We start from the raw sequence: 21,536 nt of genomic DNA on the forward strand, positions 1-21,536 counted from the left end.
TTACTTCATCTGTGGTCCTAATTGCATCGTTATTTGAGCAGTGCTCAATTTTAAGCATGTGCTGATGGCAAACGCTTTCAGTTTGTTTTTTTGCTGGACGAGTGTCAAAAACACAGACAACACCACTGCAGTTGGGACTGTTTGCCTTGCACGCTGTAAGCCTGGGCAGGGAGGCTCTGCTTGGCTGGCGTGTGGAGACAGAGCTGCTGCCTTACCCTTGCCAGGCTGTTCTTCCCTATCAGGCTAACGGTGTGTTGGCCATGGAAGATGGGCAGTGGGGAGAAGCTGCATACCTGAGAGCAAGCAATAGCTCTTCAGTATTTCCACAGAGGACTTTCAACAATAATGTTCTCATTTCAGCACATTTTGTTTTGACTGAAATGAAAAGCTCAGTGAAATGCAGAATTGTTGTCCAAGAAGTTCCTATAGCCCACACTCGCTTTCATTGTTGTTGCTTACAAAGGTTTTTTGTTACTGCTTTTGTTTTTATTTTTAAATAGAAAATCCTCCAACTTCAGAACTGGTTTCAGATGCGACATTTCGGTAAGCCTGGAATGAAATTATTTTGTATTGGTTATTAGGCTGGTACCAAATACTGTAGGGTCAGTGCCAGATGAACTGTCTTGTCCTAAACAGTGCAATTCTATTGTTTCCTCTTCAATGCAGTTTCCATACTGTTCGACTGTTTGGTAGGGTCTTTATGACCCATTCTCCTACAGGGACCAGAGTCTTTGGACCAAGCTACTATTGTACGATAAACGGGCACGCATCTCCCATGGTGCAGAGTGAAACTTTGACTCTGCATCACGCAAGAGCCTTTCTTTAGAGAGTATAAACCAGAGGTGAAAATGGGAACCGCTACTCAAAGTAAGTGCATTGCCTGGAAAATGCAGTTCTATGTTATGGCAAATTTATATAAGTCTTTTTCTGGTAAGTTCGACAGAACTTCCCAAAACGTCCTATTTTGGTTTGCAATGAAATGAAGTGTTTCATTGCTAATTTGGAAAACAGAGTTTTCTTTTAGAAAGCCATGCCAATTCCTCCTGCTTTACAGAACAGAGATACCTGTTTCCTGACACAGGTCTTTTGTACTTGCAAAACCTCAGGTGGATTTGAAATGCAATTCAGTGAATAAGTACAGTATTTATTTGCAAAGTCATTGTCTGTTACAGTTTGCAGTATCCTGTGCAATAAGGCTCAAGCCTTAAATAATCCATGCGGCCATCCTAAAATAATTCCTCTCTGCCTTTCAGATGCAATTCTTAAGACACTTGACAGTAATCATTTCCTTGCATACTTATCACTGAACCAAACTAGACAGATTTAGCTTGTGCTAGCTAGACAAATCTCAGTTTTCAGCATGAGTTTGTGATGAGCAGGGCATCCTGTAACTGGTGAATGTCACTGCAACCTAAATATGTGTGACTTGACAGAAGTTGGCTTAACCTGTTCTCAAAGGTCTCCAGTGATGCTCGTTCATTAGCCAGACTGTTCCAGTGCTTCACAGTTCTTAAGCTAAGGATTTTTCCTAACATCAATTCTAACACTTCTTTGCTGCAATTTCAGGTTATTATTTCTTGTTCTTTTCAACATGGACATAAAGAACAGATTGTTCTTTCCTCTATGTAACAGCCTTTATATATTTGAACAGTAACATGTCTGCTTTCAGTTTTCTTTATGTTAAGAAGAAGCCATGTTTTCAATCTTTTCTTCCATTTTCAAAACCTCTGGTTATTCTCACTGCTGTCCTCTGGGCTCTTTCTAGTTGACCCTCTCCTTTCTTGAAGTGCAGTTCTCCAAACGGGGCATGGTCTCCAGATGACTATGGTAGTGTTTCCTTCTGTGTCTCTCAGCCTGTCCTTCATGCATTTTGAGATACTTTAATCATTCAATCCACCAGTTAATGATGATCTCTGCATGTAGCTAGTAAGTACTTTTTACTCTCACCATTTTCTGTGCACCATCTGGGCTCTGTGTAGAGCATAGAACCTCCTCATTACTGTATATTCATGCGTATTGATAAAATACTACCATAACTCCGTAATGTCCTTCTGATATCCAGAGCCAAGGCCAAAGTACAGGCTATTTTTAGAGCTAGCATGAGGTATCCCTGTGAGGTATCCCTGTGTCTGTGGCCTGCGACCCGGAGGAGGAGCATCACGTCAGGCTGTCTCAGCTTCCCTATCCTCATGTTTTTATTCTGCTCTGTACTAGGCCAAATGGAGGTTGAATCCCACGAGCAGGAGGGCAGTACAAATTTGTGCCCTAGAATCCCCAGGGGCATGTCTTAAAAACTTTGCTCCTGTACAAAGCCTGAACTGTACTGCAGTCAAATTAGTCAAATATCTCTTTATTTTTTAATAAGTGAATATTGTCAAAAACAAGCTGCTTTTGGGACCAGACTGAGACATCAATGGCTAATTTCTCAGGACAGAGCATTTCCATTAGCATGTAGAGAACAAATCTCACATCTCCACTACAGCCCTTGCCTAATGAGCACTTCTGCAAAGCTAGTCCCAACCTCCCATAGGCCAGCGAAATGATGAATACACTCTTGAGAAATATTTGGGTTCAGGCACTTTCTTTAGCACTGTATGGAAAGTCTGTGAAAAGGTAATGTTTTAAGAAAATCAGAAACTACCTTATCTTCTGTAATGCCTTACTTCACTCACTTGGCAGTATGAAGTCCTTGCAACAAGGAAAATAAAGCTGCAGCTTGCACCACAGAGCAATGTTCTTTCCTTGGCCAGCTCCATCTGCATTCCTGGTAGCTGCATTGTGTGAGTGAAGGGTATCTAATATTCACTGCTACAAAGGCAGGTGGGGTTTGAAGAGGGCTTCGGTTCAGGTTGCCTAGAAAGGCTGCACAAAAGAGCCAGGCCCCAGGACAGCTTAGAGGCCACAGCCGCCTTAACTAGAATATGTGACATGGGGTCTCATCTTTTACTTATTACCAACTTTTGAGGTAATAGTTGGTATTTTAGTAGGCAGAACATGTTGTGGATTTGATTTACTGAAGAATGGAGGCAGACGCAGGGAACTTCACTGGTATTTTTCACTTGTTTACCGTTAAACAGGCTAAACATGCAGCCTTGACCAGTTGCTTGGTTCATGCCCCCAACTTAAACATCTAAGTCTAAAATAGTCCTACAGTTCTTCAGTTCCAGGTATCTGAAAATGTGTGTGTGTGTTTTTTTTTTTTTTTAAGTCATCTTAGTAATCTTTAATTATTGGCCTTAGTCTCTGTGCTACCTTTACTAATATTTTCTAAAGAAGTCATAACTCAAATCTTCACACTTGTGGCTGAATAAAGAAAAGGGCATGAAGAGTTTCTTTTTAGATCAGGGATGCAGCACTGATAGGAAACTGAAACCTACTACAGCCTTCTTGGTGTCTGAGAAAAAAACCTCGATCTGAGGCTAGTTCAAAATCTTCCAGGAGCAGTTTTCTTGCAGGTGAGAAGGCTTCTTTCCCCTCTGTACATAGACATGCCTCATAATAAATGAGTATATATAATTTTTAACGTGTCCATCGCATCCTCAATGTGGGGGCTGTTATTCCATTAGGAATCCAGCCCAAGTGAATTAGCAGTCCGTGTAGCCCAGAATGGAGGATGCAGAAATCCATCCATGTGATAAAACAAATTTTACCCTTACTGCTACCTATTAAAAGGAAAGAGTCCAAGAAGTAGGTCATTTCACAACAGAATACACTTGCATAATTCAGATGCTGCAGTGCAACACCAAGAATGCGTAAGGCTGTGGAGCATTTCACATTTTATTCATTTAACAATATTCACTGCCAACTGCAGAAACAGCAGGCTATGGTATGCAAAAATTTATCCAACAACTCTAGGCAGATGTTAAAATTTAAGAAATAGCTTTAAAATAATTCTTTTTTTTCCCCCTCAGTTTTTATTTAATTGCAAGTTTGGAATATCTTTCTCATGTAATATTTGATCTTAAAGCAAACAAATAAAAACCCCTCAATGTTGTTTCAGAGAGGTATTTAGTGATGCTTGTTCTTTATCCTTGTGTATTGAGAGGTAAAAGATAAAGCAGCAAGGTGTACCTTCGTTGGGCTTAATCCTGCTCTGAGATACCAGATGTGTGGTTTGGGTTGGTTTAATCTCTGCAGTTATTGTGAACACCCTCAAGTGTTGCGAATATTCCCTACATGTGGAGGTGTATCCTTTAACTTGAAAGAGAGTTGGGGTCACAGTCAAGTATTGGGTCTTCTGTCTTGGGTATCTGTTAAGGAAAATTTACTTTTCGGCCTAACTCCTGTCCTAGCTGGTTTTACGGTGCTCTCAGTAAGGCAATTGAAGACATCTCAAGGGAAACGCAGAGTGTTTCTCTGTATCTTTCTAAATTCTTCAGAATTCAGAGCAGTTTCTTTTCTCTCATAGAGCTTTCCATAAAATTAAAATTACTCAGAACCTATAATGGTTTTATAGGGTGTAAAAAATGCATAGGGAAGCTTGAAATAGTCCTGTTTTATTGCTTAAATATTTTAGTATTTAAGTATTTTAGTATTTATCTAGTAAAAAAGCAACATACTGCTTTTTTAACTATATACGCACATATTTCTTAAACTTAATTCACATTAAATGCAAAATCACATTAATAAGATAGGGCAGATTGCACTTGAATCTTCTTTGTCTGATTTAAGTTATTAATCATCCACGTTCAACGTATCATTTGCCAGGATGGGCAAATAGAGTCCATCCCTGTACTGAGGGATGATTATGTACGTACAAATACCTGCATACAGTTGCTCTCCCCAGGGAACTGTCAGATATGCTCATGTCAGGTATGCTCAGTCCACCTAAGGCCCTTGAAAGAAATATAGTTACCCATCAGTGGAGTTTTGGATCACTGCACACATAGTCTGTCCCAATTACAACGTGAAACGTCGTTACTGGGTGTAAACACTCATTTCTACCTGCTGGTTGGGACGGGCTTGAAATAAGTAGTTGTGGTGGATCAGCTGCTAGGTTGTAATTTATGAAGTTGCAGGAGCCTGGTGTCTTGCTTGGTGCAGGTGAATTGAAGGAAGCCTCAGAGAGACTCTGAGGGGTTGCCTTCATAGCTCACTGTTTGGAGAAGTGATAGGAGCAGCTGGAGAAAGGGATCGAAACAAGGGCTCGGTGAGAGGTGAGACACGGGATGCAGCCTGTGGACAACTGGGCTGAACGCAGGTGGTTTTCTTCCTATCTAGCTAAACTTGAGCAGCTTCCTACCTTAGTCCTACCTTAGTGCCCCTTTTCATGATGCTGCTGCTAAGTGGCCCTTCTCCTTTGGAGCACGTTCAGCCTGTGTCCAGCTCTATCCAAGGCTGTTTCCTACCCAAGAGTCCCAAGCTGGGGAGGAATTGAGCACTGGCTGCTTGCCAAGTCTGGCGTGTCATTTTTTTCCCCTCGCTTTTGTTGCTCCCTCTCTATCTGCATCTTCACTTGATTGCAGAGACACTCTTTTCATCATGGTGAAAAGCCATCTGATTAGGGCTTTCATTAACCCGTGAGGGAAGCTGCTTATCACAGGTTTAGGCGGAGAAATTCCTTGAATGCTTCAAAATTGCCAAGTTGCCTTTTTTAAGATAACTCCAAACTAGACTGCCATTTTGTGCTTAAGCTTAGCTTAAAACAAACTCGTCTTTCTCAGCAGATTTAAAGGAAACCTAATTTGCTGTATTTTTTCCTCTTTTTTTTTATTCTCCCAGCATGTCTGGGCTGTTACAGTGCCCTTTTACCGCTGATTACTAGAGACTGTTTCTTTACTATCCCGTCCTTGGGTATCCATTTAGACCGGTCTAATTCATTACAGAAAGGACAAACTGAACTGTGAAAAGGAGTGCCTCTGTCAAGCCGTATTCAGAATCAGTCTTCATAGAAAAGGAGTGTAAAATACAAACTTGTACCAATTACAGATAATATTTTTCTGTGAGGATTTCAATATTCCAATACTGCTCTTCCATAATAGTTTTCCTGAGTCTCTGTTTTCTTTCCATCCAGTAATCATTATTTCTGTTGTATTTCTGATTCTCATTTTATTCATAGTACATCAGTTTGTGTTAGGTAGTTTGTACCAATGGATGGCTTCTTGTCATTGTGCTAGTTTCATTTTTGAGTATGAAATGGTTATTAAAATTGAAAGTGTAAAGTTTGCTCCTCGAGCTCTCTATATATAGCTTTTGTGAGTCATTTTTCTTCTCTTCCCCCCCTTTTTTTTTTCTGCCTTTCCAGGAAAAAATATGAATTCTTGTATCCCCGTGAGAAGCAGTCTCTTTGACTTCCTTAGGCATCCTGCCACACTCGGATGCATATATGGGACAAAATGAAGTTGGTGTCAAAGCAGATGAGATGAGCTTTGTTCAGGAAGCCATTTGTTAAAAAAGGGGCAGTTTGTGAGTGCTGCTTTCCCTGCCAGGCTTTCTCATAAGTCATTGTGGAAGCTGTGTCCCAGGGTGGTGCTAGACGGGGCCTTAGCAAGCACAGCCCTCTGCGTCAGGCAAGGTCTGATAAGGAGTTGGAGCGGTGTGTGCATCCAAGCAGCCTTTTGGGGAATGAATTCTGGAGATCCCCAAATTGCTTTAGAGATTGCTCTTAAAATGAAAGTACAAGGTGGGAAATGTGTTGCGGATCGTGTGTTATACTGCTGGTAGTTACTGCTGCAGCTGGTGGCTCTTTGGGAAACTGCTTCTTGAAATGCCTGTGTTTGGAGCTATAGAGTTAATTTTTATACTGTAGGCTTTTTATTTGCCTCCTGGGTTAATGACAGGCTGCAAGCTGGTATCACACACATACAGCAAAGCCTCAGTGAAAGCCCTGCTGCCAAGTCGGAGCAGACCTGGCCCCTTCTACTGCCAGGCAGTTTTAACATTTTGCAGGCATGTGCTTTATCTGCCCTGGAAAACTGCAGTGAGGCATCTGTTGCTTTCAATAAAACACAAAGATTCCTAGGTTAGAAGGCCAGAAAGAGACATATGATAATGATTATGATAATCTAGATTGATTTGCTATATAATTAATTCTTGTCTGCTGTGAAAAAGGAAGATCCTGTTTTAATTTAAAGTTTGCCTGTAGCAGAGAACACATCATAACCTGTAGCAAATAATTTCAATGGTAAATTACCTTGCTGGTAAAAATAAGTCGTATTTTAAAATGTGGACTCCTCTAACTTCAGTTTCCAACCTGTGCCTCCTCTTATTGCTTTGTCACACAAATTGAAGAGCCCTCTGCTGCCAAATTCCATTTTCTGCATAGGTGCTTGTAGATTGGGATCAGATCAGCCTTTAACCTCTGCATATTAAACAAAATCAACTTCCAAATCTTCTTCACTGTGGGATGTGTATTCCAATCCTTTAATTACATTATCTTTTTTATTCCTGAATCTTCGTTTAACAATGTCTTAAACTGTGGCTATTACAAGCTGCCTTACTATTTCAGTGGCAGTTAGAGTGTTGACTAAGCTGGAGATAAGGAGACTTGACTTTTCCTGTTCAGCATCCTCCTGGTTATAAACCTAAGGATTATTTTTACTGTTTTGGTTAGAGTGGTGGGAGTTCTGCTATTCGTGATTATCCATCAAGATCTTGGCATTCTGTGTTGAGACCACGACGACCTACGTGGTGCTCTGCACTGCAGAACTGAGGCTGGGTCTCCAAAGATGCTAATGTGGCCACTGATGAGATCTCAGATCAGCCCTGTGATCCTGTTTGCACTTATTCCTTAAGCACAACTCTCTTTTCAATTTATTGAGCTATTGTTGTGGATTTTGTTGTTGATTGTTTTTGTTTGCTTGTTTTTTTGTTTTAAGGAATATAATCTTGAAAAACAAGAACTTCAGTAAAGGAGATTTCACGTTTGGGCGATTTGTTTCTTTGCAAAGATTGGATTCGCACCTCTTGTATCTATTCAGTATCCCTTTTCCTTTCTCCCCCAGGCTTTCCTTTGTCCTTGGTTTATTTGTCCTTTCTTCTAAACTTGCTCCCAGATTCCTAAATTTTTGTGACTTTCTGGGTTGCAAGTAACTCCACATATTTTTTTCTAGATGCTTTGAGTACCGCTGTCTCAGAGATTCACCAGCACCATGTGCACTATTGATGAAATACAAGGTGCAACAAACCCAGAGAGAGACTCTGCTTTTCCCCAGAACAGAACAGAGAAGGACTTAGCCCAGTGTCAAGCATGTGGAATGAGGAGGTTTCTGTATATGACTCATGGGAGAGCTGGAAGCTGATTATGTACATGGGTGTTTATTCTTTTGAGCAGCGAGCTGTGGGATTTGTTCAAGTATTTCACTGAGCCATAGCTAAAATGCAACCTCAGCACCAACCATCATGTGTAGCTGTTGTGCTGTTTCTGTTCCTCTCATTCATGGAGGAACTAGGGTAAAATTTTCCTGATACAGTTTAAAAGAATTCCTAGAATGGAATGCCTGATCCCTTGTCAGCAGTACCGTACAGGGGCTTTTCTGCCATCGTAGGATCATCGAAGTCTCCGTTTGTTCAGGCCTGGTATTCTTTTGCCCACCAAAGCAATTCAATGCCAAGGTGAAACTTCAAACCAAAAAAAGCAGATTTGCATCAAATGCAGTCAGGTCGTCTGGATGCCATGGGATTTCTTTGCTGGCTGGCTAAGCCGGTCTTTCATCTGCTGAGAGCTCCATGATCCCTGCAAAGGGACAGACCTCCCTTGCTCTGTCTTTTTTTTTTTTTTTTTCCTCTCCCCCAATATTTGTAATATAGAAATACAGCTTGGAAGCTAAGTCTGCTTTAACCTCTTTTCCTTTCTTAGATATTTATCCTAAAAAGGTCAAGGAATGTCAAATCTTGTTGACTTGGGATTCCAGAAAACGGGATATTTAAGGAGCTTTGCCCAAATGCAACCAATCAAATTTTAGTCTGAACAAAGATTCCCATCCTGATGTCATACTTCTAAGTTTTTCTTTTCTATTTTTACTCATGATGTCATGATATGTGTCATTTCTCCATTAGAATTTAATGAAATACAAGAGAATTTGAGATCCACTCCTATACTAAGTCCATCAAGTAGAACTTTGTCTTTTGTATGTCTCAAAACATTGCAATAGTTAAGAATTTTATTTTCTCTTTGACATTTATTCTAAGAAGCAGATGTCATTTTATGTTGTTAGACATGTAACACATATTTTATGTGTGCATTATATAAGTTTATTTACATATTACTCAGATCAGTAGTATAGTTTCCTTCCACATTGTTATATCCAAAGGACACAGCCTCCACCTAAGAAAGCTGATATAAAAAGGAAGTGTTGAGTTTGCACAACGACTAGGAAGTTGCAGAATCAGAAAAATATGATTTGAAGCTCAAGCCAAAACCTGTAGACTGCTTGCACCTGCCAGACCAAATTTAGGTGGCTCTAGGAGGATCTCTTTTCCTGGGAATGTCAGAACAACGGGATGCAGGCCATGTGCATTGCTTCAGTAGTGGCAGCCTGCTCCAGATGACATCCTTTCCAGGGTATGAAGCAGTAGTTAGCAGTTGGGAATGCTGTCAAGTATGATTCATTTTGCATCCGTTCTCTGCCTGAGTTTAACTGCTACCTCCGAAAGGGGAGAGTGTTTTAATGGGAACTGGAGCAAAACAAACTGTTGTGGGTCAGTGCTGTCTGTTGCTGGAGGAATTACGGCTTTGTGCGATGACTTGACAGGGAAGTTCACAGTAGGGTTTTCCTCTTGCTCTGAATAGAGACTCTTTTGCCTTCAGAACAGGAATACCTGATGCTTTGCTGGCTGCCATGGAGAAATTCTCCTTTAATGCTTAGCTGGGAATTCCTAACTCCTGATGAATGTGTTGAACTGTGATTTTTATTTGTTTTTCATGCCTAGTTCACGTACTTTAGAATTTTATCCCATCCTTTCTGTCATTTTCCTTTTAAAAACTACTGCGTCTTCATTATGTATCTGACATACACTTGTGCTCAATTTGCTGCGTAGATTTTCAGCCTGTAGAATGCTAGGGGTGAAGTATTGTTTGATCTTAGGGTGCCCATGAGCACCCTATGAGTAGGTAACACAAATGTGTGTCCAGACATTGCATTTGTGTGTTATTTTAGGCCTGACCATACAGCAGATGAGATGATATTTGTAGAATTCTGAATCTATATCCCTCTTCTTGACAATCCTTCCCAATCTCTTCTCGTACTGAATTGCTGACGGCTCATTTTGCTCACTTTCTGAAAGAGCAGAAATCAAATTTGTGTTTGCTTGTATGCCAGATGTAATAGACACAAAATGTTTTAAAATAATAAACCCTTAGAAGAAATTAGTCTTGAGTAGTGTTGCAGAACATGAATTCAGTCAAAATTCTATTATTTGCAGAAATACTTTTGCTTGATTCAAGTGCTAGTGCTGGGTTTAGGAAGCAAGGAAGGTGGCTGAGAGGAAGTGCCATTTGTTAATGTTTCAGCTTTTTCTGGTTCCTGTCTCTGGGTAGGTGGTGTCCAGAGTTCTGGTCCTTAATCCAGAGAGTTTAGAGGTCCAGGCACTGGATGTATGAATGTGCCGAGGCTTTTGTGTTGACCTGGCTCCTTTTTCTTTAGTTCAGTTGGCCAGCTGTGCCCATCGCAAGTCCATGACTAGAGTTTTAAGATTTCTTGGAGAGAGGAGATTTATGTCTTTGTCTATTTTTTTTTTGTAGCTTCTTAGAGTCCATAGGGCAATTACTAACAGTTCATAGTAATTACAGTATTTAGTATCCCTGTTCCAGTAGTTAAATAGGATAATAGGAATATTAGAGAAACGACAGTGGTGGAAACACTTCCCTGCTGTGGCTAGCAGAGATGGACATGGAGGTTTCACTTGATGTATTTTCTGTGTGGTTTATGCAAGTGGAACAGCATGGTACCAGACACACGATGTATTTTATGTGCAAAATGTATTTTTTGCACAACATAGTGAACCCGTGGTAGACTGTTCTCACTGTCCTTCAGTCAATGTTCTCTTCTGCCAACTTATCTGATCTACAGTCATCACAGAGTGCCTCTTGCAGTCGTTTCTATGCATCCTTCTGTCATCACGTCAGACTCTTGCATGGTCTCCCTTCTTCTCCCCACTGCCTGTCCAGAGAAGTTTATTTCCCGTGGCTGAAAGTAATTGGGGTATTTGTACAGTATACAGGATTGATGTATGATATTTTCCCTTGTGCCTGGCAGGTTGTTTATAAGAATAACGACATTCGTCTGGAGCTGTCTCGCTTGGCACGGATTGGTGATACTAAGATGAAGATCTACGGGGAAGTGAAATTCGTATGTGAGAACGTGGCTACGCTGGATCCCATCAGTTTTGAGACACCTGAGGCCTACATCAGTCTGCCTAAATGGAATACCAAAAGGATGGGGTCCATTTCCTTTGATTTCCGAACCACTGAACCCAATGGACTGATCCTTTTCACACATGGTAAACCCCAGGAAAGGAAAGATGCCCGGAGCCAGAAGAATACAAAGGTGGACTTCTTTGCAGTGGAGCTTCTAGATGGCAACCTCTACTTACTGCTGGACATGGGCTCTGGGACCATTAAAGTGAAGGCCACTCAGAAGAAAGCCAATGATGGAGAGTGGTATCATGTGGATATTCAACGAGATGGAAGATCAGGTAGAGTGATGACCCTTTCTTAAGTAGATTGATCTTTTATGCCTAGGGTCATATGTTGGTTCTTAGAGGCCTTCATAACCTGCTAGAAGTCAGTCAATTTCTTACAAAAAAAAAAAAAAAAAAAAAAAAAAAAAAGCTATTACATAAGTAATATTTACCCAGCAAAACAAAGATTTGGATGGTGTGTTAGGTTCTTGTGAGGTATGAACTTTGGGTAGCACATCACAGAGGCAACCTGTTAACATTTACCTATTAATCTTCAGCGTGCTTATCTCGGCATACATTTTGATAGGAATCACTTCTATTTGCATTTGATTTTGTTCTTTTTTTCTTCACAGCTTCTTGTTATTTTGTTTTTCATAATGCACCTATCATGCAATTACCATGAGATATTTTGTTTGCTAATTTTATAGATCAAGCTAACATACCTTAGGACGTGCTCTGAAACTGCATCAGGAATCAAAATAAGGAAATAATGTAACTTGAACTTATGAATATATGGACAGCTGGACTTGAATTCCTCTTGGAACAGTAGGATCTCCAAACAAGGCCGTATTTACCCTTCAATGGGAATTTTGTGCATGTTTGCAAGCAGGTTTGGGTTTTGGTTTGTGATCTTTAGAAGTTAAGAGTCCCTAGTTTATGTTTCTAGTGGCAGAATGCTCTCGGTGGAGAGAACGCCCTGCTGGAACTGGCTTCCCTTGAGTTTTTCAAAGAGCTGATCCTAGATACCATGCAAGGCCTAGCTCTTTGAACAGGCCTTTGCCTGAAGCTATTTTTGTCTTTGATGTGAGGAGTTTATTTATATTTGGCATGGAGCTCTACTGGGATTTAATATGTATGATTATATATTGCTATCTCCCAAAGACATTGATAGAAACATTTTATAAAGGAAGCCATAAATAAAAAAATAAATGGAGCTTTGATTTCTTTTAAATTACTTAAATTTAATTAACTCACAAGGATAAACTCAATTAGTAGTATTCAGGACTGCTTTAATTTTTCCTTGCTTGCTTGGGTACTGTCTGGTCCCTGGAGAGACAGCAGCAGCAGGAGAGACAGAAATGACACCAAGCCCTCGGCTAAGAGAGAAGGAGGCATGTTCGCTTTGGCTAGGGGAGGCCACTGACACATTGCTGCTTGGTGCAGGAGGACGCAGGACTGACTTGTTCATTGCCCAGCAGGGAGGTTTGTAATGGCCTGAACACTGCTTGGAGATAACGGATCTGAATTCAAAGAATTAATGTTGTTCTGTCCCTGCAGAATACTGCTATTGAGTTCTCCACACCATATAGTGATCAAGCATCAACCATTCTTCTCCTGCGGTGTTTTTAGTAGAGGTGCTAAGGAAGTTGAGCATCCCTTCTTGTGGAGACCTTGGCTTTTCTCCCATGAGCAGGCCAGGGAATGGTTACAACCAGGGTGCCTGCCTTGTAGAAAAGGAGCTGAAATAAAAAACTTGCTTTGCATAGGCCACAGAATAGCCACTCAGGTTTAGCTAGTGACCTAGAGGTTCCGATTCTTATTAGTAAAGCATCTAATCCTTTACTGGGTGTCATCTCCCCTTCTCCCATTTCTGAAGCAGTCCAAAGCATCAGGCTCTGCTGAGCTTAGCAAAACAGTCTAAATATCCAAATGTTCCCTACTGCAAGGAACTAAGGCACGAACACTAAAACACTAGGGCACAAATGCTGGGGCAGCGTGGCAGTCTTGCTCCCATAACCGCTGGCATATCTAGTGCCCTTATGCTTGGTGCATGCTTTGGTCTGTGCTGGCAGCCAGGGCTACAAAAGCTGTTTTTACTCCGTACTCTGACAGGAGCTGACAGCTGGGACACAGGCATCTAGTGTCCTGTAACCTTTGTGTCCCTGGAGAAAGCTCCTACGAAGTGTCCACAAAACCTGTCACTGGTTCGAGCCAGAGAACACTGAGCATGTTACACAAGAAAACATTTTCAGCAGGTCATCAGCTAAAGCCCACACGTTATCCTACCCGCTTGGACACTAAAATCTTACTAGAAGATTCACTGTGCAGTTCCATTTGTTGTACTCTTTTGTGTATCAGCTCAGCTCTGGTTTAGTGCTGCCTTTTTTGTTGTTTTTTTTTTTTTTTTTTTTAATCTTCCTCTCTTCTGTGTTTTTCTAGGCATCTGTGAAGTGCCCAAGGGCTGGAAAGGAGACACTTAGGTGCTTTTGATTTCTCCCTCTTCCTAGGGTCAACTCGTATTTTTTCCTTCCCAAAGCTTGGTTTTAGAAGTCCTGTGCAGGAACTGGGGCCAATGGCTAGCCTTTTGTTCTTTTCCCCCCTCTTTTTTTTTTCTTTTCATTTTTTTTTCCTTCAGGTCTTACACCTTGCCATAGCTTTTCAGTATTTTTTCTCTTTTGTGGGGTACCAGAGGAGATCCTCCACCCTTGTGGCTTCTGCAGACGCTGCATGTTTTCTCTACAGTAGCACCTGCCCGGAGCTCAACCCTCCAGCAGCTCCGTTGAGACCGGTCCTTTGGGGCAGTGTGTGTTCCACAGGCCACACGCAGCTTGTCAGGAGTGGCAGCCCAGATGAGGAAGAGTGGCTGCGATGCTGCATCTCTCACACTCTCTGTTATGACTGTAGGTGTGTTGTCACGTCTTCTTACCCTCCAAAGGGGAAACTGTCTGCAGCGGTACAGCTTCTTTGTACAGAATGATTCATCAAACAGCCCTGACTTTCTTTGAGCCTCTAATTTGTGACACCTGCATTCCTTCCAACACTCTGCTGCTTCTGACATTATTTCTAGGTTATTACTGAACACTGCACGCAGGAAATAACCTGTCTCTGTGTCATACATGCTGTTCTCTAGCTAACCCCCCCCATTACAACTGAAGGAAGAGTAAAGCATGTGTACATGATTGCACCTTCTTACAGAGACACAATAAAAGAGCTAACTCTTAACTAAACTCCCCCACTTTGCCATGGGTTTATGATGAAAATGCTATGATTTGGAATTAATCTTAAAGCATGGACAGTAGTATCTGGGAGCAGGGTACCACAGTGACAAGACAATCAAGATGTGATGACTGGGAGAGTGAATTGCTGATTCTCAGCCCTGTTTCCCTATCACAAAACCTGCTGACTGCACCTCAGAAGAACATGTTGTTTTGGAGCCAAAACAGAGACTAGCAGCAAGTTCCTGGCTTTCCTTTGGATAGGCTACCTAAACCCAAACAAGTCATTCTGCACCTGTTTTGTGTGCTCCGATTATATTTTTCTGTTACATGTTCTGATTATTTTCTGTGCTGGGATAATTTCTTGCAATATGTATAAATAACTTGAATGCGATATGCCTACATCTTGCTTGGAGCATATGGAAGATATGTTTTAATAACAACTCTTCTTCAGACATGATTTTGATCTTTCATTATGTCAGTAAGCTAGGATCCTTAACCTTTTTTTGGTAAAACTGTAGACTCATTAGTTCTGGAACGAACCTTTAGAGGTCTCTACCTCAAATTCTGCTGAAATTTGGGCTTTATTGGAAGTCTGCAACAGGTTGCTGAGGGCTGTGTGCAGCTGAGATTTCATTATCTCCAAGGGTGGTGATTGTGCACCTTCTCTGAGCCCCCACTCGAGTGTCTGCCTGCCCTCCTGGTGAAATATTTCTCCTTCTCTAAAGTTGGAATTTCCCTCCCTGCAAATTGCAATCAGAGCCTCTTGTTGCTCCAAGTACCCACAGCTGACTCGTGTTCAAGCTGTTGTTCATCAGATCCTCAGGTCCCTTTCTGCAGAGTTGCTCCTTAGCCGATTGTTCTGCAGCTTATAGCGATGTGAGAGGTTTTTGTGTCCCAGGTGTGAGATTTTGTATTTATCATTGTAGAACATGGAGAGATTTCTGTCAGCCCATGCCTCCAGCTTGTCAGAGTTTTTCTGCCCTGTCCTTCCTGCAATATATCAGCCTTCACCTACAAACTTGATGAAGGTCCATTTTGTCCCATTATTCGAGTCCAGCTTCAAAGTCAGTGGTGAAATATTTTACATTAGAGCTATGTGGTATGAATTAGTAATTTTTATTTGTCCTTTTTTTTTTTTTTTTTTTTTTTTCCAATCCAGCCCTGATACCATCAAATTGCAATGCTTTCTCGGCACATTTTTGCCTTGCTGGGTGAATATCATTGATTAATGCTCAGTTTTGGTATGTTATAGTTTATCCCTTGCGTTGTTATACTAGTGACCTTCTAATGTTATTTTGGATCCCAGCACAGGAGGATCCAGTCACCGCATGGGAGTGCTATGACCTGTGCTCAAGAGGAGGGGAAGCCTGTGGGAGGCACTGTCCCTATTAGCAGTGTGTTTGTGCAGGGAGAAATCCTCATTTGTTTGTGATGGACTTGAAACCACACTCAGCTATTGGAAGAAGTGAACTAGAGTGAACTGAGGTTGGAAGCGAAGGCCTTGGTTGATGTCTCCTTCTCCTCCTTACTTAGGTACTATATCAGTGAACAGCAGACGCACCCCGTTCACTGCTAGCGGGGAGAGTGAAATCCTGGATCTGGAAGGTGACATGTACCTGGGCGGCCTCCCCGAGAACCGGGCAGGGCTCATCCTGCCCACGGAGCTCTGGACAGCGATGCTCAACTACGGCTACGTGGGCTGCATCCGCGACTTGTTCATCGACGGCCGGAGCAAGAACATCCGGCAGCTGGCGGAGGCCCAGAACGCCGCCGGGGTCAAGTCGTCCTGCTCGCGCCTCAGCACCAAGCAGTGCGACAGCTACCCGTGCAAGAACAACGCGCTGTGCAAGGACGGCTGGAACCGCTTCATTTGTGACTGCACCGGCACAGGCTACTGGGGCAGAACGTGCGAGCGAGGTGAGTCCCCTGCGGTCCCCACCTCCGTTACGGAGAGCTGGAGGTGCTCAGGAGCTCCAGAACAAGCCCCAGGGTTTGCATGAGAGCTGCCCGTGTCTTGTGTTGGTCCTGCCACGGCTGTGTTCTGGGTGCCTGTGCGCTGGCTGTATCTATGTCAACTCAACAGTTCTCTCATTTGGGTTACAATGGATTAGATGCAAGGGACATCAACTCAACAAAACTTTTTTTAATCTTTATTTATTTATTTATTTTGGGATGTCTTGTGTCTAAGTTCTGGAAGCTTAAAAAAGGGGATGCCTAGAACTGATTCGGAGGGCTTGTGCTAAATGCCAAAGTTCCCTGTGCAGTGGAGGGAAGTAGTTGCTTCTGCGGGGGGAGTTCAGGGCAGTTCCATGATCTTCTTGCCTCGTTTTGTTGATTTGCCTGACATGTTTTGCTGATTATGTGGAGATTCTGATCTGATAACTCAGTAGAGCTGCACACTAGAAGGTAGCTATCTTTGCTGGGCAGGAATTAATAATGGCACACTGCTAAGGCTACCAGATTGGATCAAATGGAAGTGTAAGGTATATGGCAAAGAACAGAGAAAAAAAAGCTGACACACAGGATACAATCCCTCTTGTAGGTAGTGCTCTGAGTACCTTGTATCCACTTTCAAGGTTAAAGGTGGAAAAGGAAAATACATCTGGATAAAGTAGATATATAAAGGTCTTCCATGTATCTTAGACACTGCTGTGATGAGTGTGGCTGAAGACTTCATCCATCCAGAGAGGCTCCTAAATCAAAGGCAGTTCTTGGGTCTCTCTGAAATGAATGGCAGGCACAGTGGAGTGGATTTGAGATGGAAATTCGTAACGATTCTATGATATATTGAGGATTTTGTACTAAGGTTATAAAGTCTTAAAGATTATTGTATTGGGAATGAAGAAGGAAAAGCCAGAGGCGGTGCTCGTGGTGACATTTAGTCTTTCTGGTATCCTTGGCTTTTAGAGAGAACAGGAGAATGAGAGAATGGTTGCTGCAACACAGCTTCTCTCTTCTGGAGTACCTTGTCCTAGCAGGTCCTTGGTGCCTTGTCAGGTCATAAAGGACCTAAAATACCTGAAAGCCCAAGGATATGTTTTCCAAATGCTTTGCTCTCAGCAGAGATAATGCAGACTTGGTGAGAGCTGGCAAAAAGAATCCTCCCATGGGTAGCACATTTCTCCTGTTGCATGTGAAACAGCTTCTCACATATAAGCCAGGAGAGCTTAAGGTGCATGCAAGGATGTATCAACAAGAAGGGTTGCAGGGTGCAGCTACTGTGAAGGTAGTTTCATATTTTGTAGCTAGTTACTGTCTTCTGTGCCATCTGGTTTCAGTGACAGGGCACTGCAGCCCCCTGGTAATTGCACTTAATGAAAGTGTTAGATGTGGAAGTTGAAATCTGGCTCCTGGAAGATAAAGTGCTGCTCTGCTGTGGTGAGGCAGGATCTCCTTACAAGCCATACTGTCTGCTGAAAAGAATCCCAAAGCCGTGGCATTAAGCAAGCCTGAGGAGGGGCACTTGCATGGTATTCACATTAGCCATTTTCTGTAGCAGCAATGAAAATATCAGGGACTCAGGAGGGTCTGATCTAGTCCTGTGCTGATCCAGAAAGCTTCCTGCATGCTCTCCTTCTCCTGAACGCTGTAAGAACTACTATAGAGGCAACAGTGCAGGAAAGAGGGACATAAAGCAATAAATAAATAAAATCATAGTGTTAGACCAGTGAAAATCAAATGCTGTTTACTGACTCTTTAATTCTTTCCTGGTTGAACTTTTTTTTTCATAAATAGATGTTCAGTAATAAGATTGGAAAGTGCAGGTTTGTATGAGACTGCCGGTAATTTAGGATGAAAATAAGAGGCACTGAGGTTTAGATTTTAAACCTTTGAAGTTAATGGCTAAGATTGGACATACTCTGAGTACTTGCCATGCCAGGAAAAAAAAAAAAAAAAAGGAAAAAGACCCCCCCCCCCCCCCCGAATTGCACTCAGTGTTGCAAGTTGTGGATGTCCTGCTCTAGTCCTCCTCATGAGGGCAGGAGCCAGTGTCCCTTCCCATCTGGTTTGCTCACAGATGGGTGCTTCACTGCTGAGCACTTAGCTGTTCACTTTATCTGTGTTTTGTGGCACGCTGCCTGCGAGCAGCAATGCATCTGCTGTTGGTAATGCTGATCCTGAGCACAGAGCTTCACATTCCGTTTTATTATCTGCCAAGTACCTTTATGGCAATGTTTGCTAAGAGCAATTTAATGACAACACACATCTGCCCATTATGTATGCAATAAACTGAGACGCTGTAAAATTACTAGTAATAAGAAATGCTACAAAATCATTTATTTGGTTTAAGTGCTGCATCCTTTGCTGTCTCAAGTGCAGGTAGCAGTATAGACTTTATTTATTTATTTATTTTAGTGAAGTTGCTTCATGATTATGTATTTGAAGGCTTAAAGAAACCCTCAAGTGTACTGACTTTTTTTGGATTGTCTGGACGTTTGGAGTTTGCAGTGTCATCCTAGATATTTGCTGAGAACAGATTTTGTTGTAGTACTGATGATTCCAATAATGCTAGACAAATTAGGAGAAAATTCTTTGCTGCTGTGTTTTAATTCCAAATGGATCTTGGATAGTTAAAGATTCTAGGGAAGTCCAAATACCATGATAATTTTTATGATTGCTATCAGTTATCTGATGTTAGCTATCAGAAGGTCTCTTCTAGAGCTCATTTGTTTTACAAGTGCCAGATAGGTCCCTATTGTATGATGTCCCATAATGTCTCCAAAGAGTAGGAAAAAAAAGATTCCACTTGAGTTAGGAAAAATGTTCAAGTCATCCCTTCACACCTGTTTGAATTTGCTACTTATTTTTATTGTAATGGCTCCATTCAAAATTATCTAAAAGGTGCTTACATTTAAGGTCATTTGTGTGAAAAATTCATTTTCTTGTCAGCAATCCATTTGTAAATATAGTAGCTTAGTGCATGTGACTCCATTGCCCTCTGACTGGCTCAAGCAGGTAGTAATATAGCATTTCCCAGGGAGGTTCTGGAGTCTCCTTCTCTGGAGATCTTCAGATCCCACCTGGGCGTGACCCTTTGTCCTGTGCTGTAGGTATCCTTGCTGGAGCAGGGGGGTTGGACTAGCTGATCTCTAGAGGTCCCTTCCAACCTCAACCATTCTGTGATCTTTTGTACACAGATTGAAGTATACAGGCTCCTTCTGTCTCTCCACGTGACTGGGTGTCTCAGTATATGAAGGTAACACTCTGTTGCCTCAGTGCTGTGTTACTTACCATATTAAGCTTACGCTTTCTGTAACTCAACTTCTCCCTACATTTGTTTTAAAAGCCTTTGATTTTATATCCTCCATCTTTATCCTTTGTTTGCTTATTTATTTATTAGTCTTTTGGCGATAGCTTCCTTTGTGTCGTCCAAAAAGTTCCCTATCTGTACATGAGATGTTCTAGCTCCAGTAAAGACAGTGCCAAGGTGGGACTTCTAAAGAAAGAGAAAGGATGTGAAGGAGCAGTTTCACAGTGGCTCGCAGTTGCGGAGTCGTTGAATCGCCAACCTTTCCACTCGTCGTGATTTTGCTCATAAATTTGGATATTCAGTCAACAGCTCCTGTGAATGTGTGTTGTTTCCATGGCAAGCAAGAGCAGTTGTTGCCTTGTAATCCCTTTGATATCCTCTGTACAGAGGAGTATAGTTAATTCTGCAGTCAGAGTGATAACATCTTTTTGGGAAAAGATCATGTTATGGTCTTTAGGCTGTTGAACTTTAACTTTGAAGTCTCATTGATGTGACAATCTCCAACAGCATCTGTTGATCAGCTGGCAAACCAGAGACTGTATGAAAATCCAATGATTTTTCTCTCCAGTATTTTATAATTACATGACAGTGTTTTTGTTCATCTGTGTTCTTTCCTCTTTCTTCATCTCCTTCTCCATCATCAAATGCTCCTGATATTTAAGGCTATTTCTCCCTTCTGTGCTGCATGTGAGCTTGTCAGCACTCCAGGTGCTCTTTATCTTATCTGAGTATGTCAATTAGTGGCACAGAAAAAAGAATTTCTGACATCTTTTCCTAACTTTTTTTTTCCCCTAAAAATCCCTAACTTATTTTTCCACTAAGTTTTCCCTGAAATCCCCAAACTGTGATGTGGGCTCTGTTTCTGGCTTTTTATTTTTATGCGGATGATAACCAGTCATGCTGAAGGTCTTTTACAACCTGGGTACTTTTCAATAGGCTTCCACATGTTATGTTTGTAATTTTCACCAAGGTTCTCTCAATTCAATAAATAAGAACACCAAAAATAGCATTAGATTTTGTACCACTATCAACTTCTGCAAGGACACTTGAGCAAGAAGAGATTTTGCATGGGTGGTTAGGTCAGTATGAGCATCAAGTTGATGCTTTTTAGCACCTTATTCTTTTGTTCTTACTGTCCTCTTCTATACGACCAGTATTGTAGCAGTGTATTGGATTATCTGCAAGGATATGCTGCTCTGTTAACTCTAAAAATATATCTTAGCATACCTAGCACCTCATTTTTGCCTGAAATGTGTTGAATCGGGGCAAGATCCTTTATTAAATTTTGGTGCAGCTGAAGAGAAAAAGACCCTGCAGAAAGGCAATACTCTCTAACCATCTTACCCTGCATTTCCCAGCCAGACATGGCAGATAAAATGGCATGTCAGATGTATGAGCCAAAATGGTCTTATCTGAATGTGCATTGCATCTGCCGTGGTCTGTCAGGTGCCTAGAGATGGCCTGATGAGATCTGGTGCCAGGCTTGCTTCAGTATACATGGGGTGTTTGAGGTCTCTTACTGCTCAGTGACTGAGGTTGGTCCTGTGGCTTTGTGCTCCCTTTCCTTTACATCCTCTAGACTCGGACTATTTCATGTTTGTGGTGAAACTAGCAATTGTCCTTGTAATTGATGGAACTGGCGAGGAAAAAGATTAATTTGTCATGAAAAAGTATTTCCGATATGTAAGATTATTATATAGACTCCGGAGATGTTATCTGTGAAATTA

General features: G+C 41.7%; 1 protein-coding gene across 1 annotated transcript in view; it reads left to right on the plus strand.

Moving 5' to 3' along the window:
* NRXN3 (neurexin 3) overlaps nucleotides 1–21,536 on the plus strand; it is an 826,423-nt gene that overhangs the window by 204,438 nt on the left and 600,449 nt on the right. Inside the window, exons 7-8 of the mRNA XM_026048287.1 lie at nucleotides 11,196–11,634; nucleotides 16,092–16,475. Coding sequence (XP_025904072.1) covers nucleotides 11,196–11,634; nucleotides 16,092–16,475 — 823 coding nt within the window. The remainder of the gene's footprint in view (nucleotides 1–11,195; nucleotides 11,635–16,091; nucleotides 16,476–21,536) is intronic.

Source organism: Nothoprocta perdicaria, unplaced genomic scaffold (genome assembly GCF_003342845.1).
Source record: "Nothoprocta perdicaria isolate Ctin4 unplaced genomic scaffold, notPer1 scaffold_53, whole genome shotgun sequence".
Lineage (NCBI taxonomy): Eukaryota > Metazoa > Chordata > Aves > Tinamiformes > Tinamidae > Nothoprocta > Nothoprocta perdicaria.